Genomic DNA, 4,876 nt, shown 5'->3' on the forward strand with positions numbered 1-4,876 from the left:
TAAACTCATGTCCATTGAGTCGGTGATGCCATCCAACCATCTCATCCTGTTACCCCCTTCTCCTTCTGCCCTCAATCTTCCCCAGCATCAGGGTTTTTTCCAATGAATTGGCTCTTTGACTCAGGTTGGTGGGTGTGTTTATTCTATTTACACCTTCAGTTGATTGGATAAGATCTGCTGATGTTATGCATGGCAACCTGCTTTATTCAAAGTGCACTGATTTAAACGTTGAAAGTGAAAGTCGCTCAGTCAAGTATGACTCTGAGACACCATGGACACCGTGGAATTCTCCAGACCAGAATACTGGAGTGGGTAGCCTTTCTCTTCTCTAGGGGATCTTTCCAACCCAGGGATCGAACCGGGGTCTCCTGCATTGCAGGCCGATTCTTTACCAACTGAGCTATCAGGGAAGCCCTTTAATGAAACATCCATGTAGTATGTATTCAATTATTTCCTTTAAACCAATGTTAATCTCTCACTTAAAAAAGTTAGCCTCAGAACAAAATAATATTCGAGAAAAGGGGTTGTTATACTAGTAATTTCTTTTTTTTTTTTTAAGTTGTTTCAAAGTAGTTTATTTAGGGGTTCCATTTTCATTCCTCAATAGATTTTATGTATTTTTGATATGCTTCTTCACTCATTAGTTCATCTAGTTCTGAAGGGTTACTGAATGTCATCTTGATCAGCCAACCGTCTTCATAACAAGACTTGTTGACAAATCCTGGATTTTCTGCTAGAGCTTTATTAATTTCAGTTACTTCTCCTGATAGAGGGGAATAGAGTTCACTAGCAGCTTTCACACTTTCCAAAGCACCAAACTCCTCTTGTTTGTTCAACTTCGTCCCAACTTCAGGTAGACTACAGTAAACAACATCTCCCAAAGCTTCCTGTTCAAAATTGCTGATGCTCACTGTTCCAACACCGTTTCCTGTTGTTACCCATCCGTGTTTTTCTGTGAATTTCCGCACCGACGGCAGAGCAGGGCCGGTGCGCAGTGCCCGGACGGCACCCGCCCGCAGGCCCCAGGGCCGCGGCGAGCAGGGCGCGCTGGGTGCCGAGATGGCGCGCAGGCTGCCGACCGCGGCCCGCACGCTCCGCACCGCTTGCAGCGCCATGTTCGCACGGGTGCAGAGGGTCTCCGCGGGGCACCTAGAGTACCCCGGCCGGCGGGGGCGGGGAGGGGCGGGGCCTAGTAATTTCTTTTTAAAACACTCAAGAGTAAATAATTCAAGCATTTCAAAACAGCTTACATTGCACCTAAAACCATCTTGCTTTTGGGAACGGTGTCAACAGAGCTGCAATTAAGGAACGAGCCTGACGCCCCTCTTGACCACTAGGGGGCGTACTTGCCCGCCGTCCCGGAAGCCCCGGCCTTTTATCCTGTCGTGAGGTGCTGTGCCCCTTCCCCTGGAGGACTGCCGCGGTGCTCCCAGACCCGGGCGCCATGAGAGGCCCAGAGCTGAGCCCTGGGGTGCCAGGGCCACTCGCTATCCTGAAAGGGCTGCTGGGGTTCGCAGGGGAGGTAAGGACTCTGGCACGGCGCCCTCCCAGATGCGGAGGATCCTAGAAGCAGAGACCTCTTCACCGAGGAGGTGGGAGCGAGCGGGGGTGGTCAGGCAGCCCAGCTGCCTCGTGCACTGGGAGTGTGTCTGGAAAGTGCGAGAGGCCCTGCTTCAGGTATCTGCCTCAGAGACACTGGTGCGCTTGGCCATGTCTGACCCGGGGAGAGTAGAGAAGGCTACTTCCGGAAAGAGGGTCAGGGTTCGGCTGACTCAGCCAAGTGAGGCAGTTGGGAGCGTCCTAGGGTCACATGGCCTTCTGGGCAACATCCACTTTCTTCTCAGGTGGCCAGGATGAACTGGGAGGCGTTGGGATCCAGAGCTCAGGACTGAGGTCGTGCCTGGCTTGAGGGGAGGGATGGTTGGTCTGTCACAGTTGTCACAGACAGGTGCCCTAGGACTCCCCACGTGACGTGAGCACACCGTGCCTTGATTTCTCTTATCAGTATTTTAATTTAAATGGTTTCACTACCTTACTTAAGCGAAAACATTTATTTTAAAAGGAAACTTTCTTCATCTATAAAATGGTAGTCATGGTATGTGTGTCAACGGATTGATATGCAGATAAAACAAATTAATACATGAAAGTTCTTTAAACAGTACCTGACACTTAAGAACTCAGTATGTGGTACTGACTAGGAAACACTGGTACATATAGTCCTTCAGAGGAGGTTTTAACTCTCTTCCAGAAACTTCCCTGATGGTTCAGACTGTAAAGGATCAGCCTGCAATGAGGGAGACCTGGGTTTGATCCCTGGGTTGGGAAGATACCCTGCAGAAGGGAATGGCAACCCACTCCAGTATTGTTGCCTGGAGAATTCCATGGACAGAGGAGCCTGGCGGGCTATAGCCCATGGGGTCACAGAAAGTTAGACATGACTGAGTGACTTTTACCACCATTCCAGAAACTTTTGGAAGCTGCTGATTTGCAGTCTAGCTTTCTTCTTTTTTAATGGGTAGCCTGAGTGTCCTCACTTGCTGAAAGGAGAAGTTCCCTACAACTCCATTTCCCACTGTAAATTCATCAAGTTAATTGCTGAGTTAGCTACTAAGTAGGATTGCCAGCAGACGGCCCTAGTGCACCATGGTTGCATTTGCCTTTTGGGGTTTAATTTAGGGATGTTTGAGGGTGTGGGCTGGGGATTTCTTACTGTAGTTTTTTCCTTTCATCAAATATTTGCCTTTGATTCATTATTCAAATATTTATTGGGTGCTTATTCTGTACCAGATGCTATTCATAGACTTGATATATATCAATGAACTGGAACAGAGAAAGAGCTTTGCTGTCATGGAACTTACATTCTAGCAGGCAGCAGTAAAGGTAATAGATAAATGATACAGTATGTTAGAAATGTTATGGAAAAGTATAAATCAGAGTGTGTGTGGGTGAGGTTGTTGAAATAGGCTGGTTGCAGTATTGAATAGGGTGTCTAGGATAGGGCTCATTAGGGCGGTGAGATTTGATCAGAGTCAAAAGAAATGAAGTTAGCCAAGCAGAGATCTGGGTAAAAAGTAAGTATATTTTTATTTGAAGCAGTTACAGGTGTGCATGCTAAGTCACTTCCATTGAGTCTGACTCTTTGTGACCCTATGGACTATAGCCAACTAGGCTCCTCTGTCCTTGGGATTCTCCAGGTGAGAATACTGGAGTGGGTTGCCATGCCTTCCTCTGGGAATCTTCCCAACCCAGGGATTGAACCATCTTGCATCTTCTGCGCTGGCTGGCAGGTTCTTTACCACTTGGAAATTCCCTAGAGCAGTGACATTTACCCTAATTGAGGCTCAGAGAAGTGAAATGACATGGCTGAGGTCGTACAAAGCTGAGGTTGCTTACAAAGGTGGTATAGTTACCCCTCCCAATTTCTAGCTCCATCTTTCTTTACCACTCTTTGTTTTCCAGGGTGTTGGAGATTTCCTGTAAACCTGCAATTATGTCTTTCCTCCAACTCCTCTCTATCCCTGTTTGTCAGTCTTTTCCATACTCTGTATAAAAGTAGATTTTTGTTTTTTAAAGCAAGCATAGCTTGCTTAAGTGATGACTTAGGTTGGCTTGGCATATTTCTCCAATTGGGCAATACCAAACTTTTCTCTGTGATCTTTCTTTCTTAGGTAATCAATAAATGTGTATTTGCTTCATGCTGTGGAGGATAGAACTGAGGCATGGTCCCTGCACCTAAGGGACTAATAACCTATCCATGAACATTTTGACCTTTATTTCTTCTCTTTCATCTAGTGTATATACTTTCCCCAAACAAGTCCACTGATGATCTGTATCTACAGCTTAACCTTACAACTGAGTCAGGTTATCAGACTTAGTCACCCAGTCTTGGTATATAGGTTGCTGAACTCTCCCCTAGATTCCTTTTATTGCCAGTTGATGCATGATTTCCCTGGTTATCCCCCAGTCACAAGGCTGCACTCCCTGTAGCCTGTTTCTGGACCAGGTCTATGAGACCAGGCTTATGCTTTATCCTCTACTCCTTGGCTTTGATTACATAACCCACCTAGCCTTTTAGTTCCTCACCCAGAACTGTCTCCTTGCCATCTATATTCACAATTTTAGAAATCTCTTCAATCTCTTGATTGGAGATTTTATGTCTTCCTCTTTGGAAATTATGCTTCTTGGACACTGATATATAGACTTGTGGACTTGGAGACTATTCTTGGTTCCCTTGAACTGCCTCTCTGAGCCTGAGTTATTTCTCTTAGCCTTTGGCCCTGAGAACTCTGGATGTATACTGAATTCAAGTTTGAAAGAAGACACGACTGCACAGAATCTTTCTTTCTTTCTTTCTTTTCTAATCTGCTTTTATACAGAGTATGGAAAAGACTGCCAAACAGAAATAGAGAAGAGTTGGAGGAAAATAAATGCAATGTATGAATCTGTGCTCTTTCTTTGCCCCAGAGTGAGTGTGAGGATTTTTTTTTCTTCTGAAAAGAAAGGCATCAGTGTGTTTTCTGAATAAGACCTCGATCAGGGTAAGCAGTTCTTTATGTAGTGCATAATACTCACCCCAGAATTAAAGGAGTCCCTCTAAATGCATGTTTCCAGTGTCAGCAAATAGTTTTCTTTCTCTAATGTGGGCATCCTAGAGCTAGGTGACATGTGCCTTTATTCGTGTTGCCAAGGTGATTGCAAGCCTTGTAGAGAGGCCCTTTCATTCTGTGGAGGTTAAACATGGTTGGCATGTCTTGGCATGAATGAGTGGGCTGAATTTCTCCTATCCCAAAAGTGACATTTGCAAGTTCCATCCAATTATTCCGCTTCCTTTCCTGGATACCTGCTGGTCTTCCTATTTACCATTGTGACTTATCAC

The 4,876-nt window shown here is 45.6% G+C and overlaps 1 protein-coding gene across 1 annotated transcript; it reads right to left on the reverse strand.

Moving 5' to 3' along the window:
- Positions 1-562: 562 nt before the first annotated feature.
- Positions 563-1,137, reverse strand: LOC122434914 (glycine cleavage system H protein, mitochondrial-like). The gene has a single exon (XM_043458713.1). It carries the CDS (start codon positions 1,113-1,115, stop codon positions 594-596), a length of 522 nt encoding a protein of 173 aa, XP_043314648.1. The 5' UTR covers positions 1,116-1,137; the 3' UTR covers positions 563-593.
- Positions 1,138-4,876: the final 3,739 nt, after the last annotated feature.

Source organism: Cervus canadensis, chromosome 2, assembly GCF_019320065.1.
Source record: "Cervus canadensis isolate Bull #8, Minnesota chromosome 2, ASM1932006v1, whole genome shotgun sequence".
Classification (NCBI taxonomy): domain Eukaryota; kingdom Metazoa; phylum Chordata; class Mammalia; order Artiodactyla; family Cervidae; genus Cervus; species Cervus canadensis.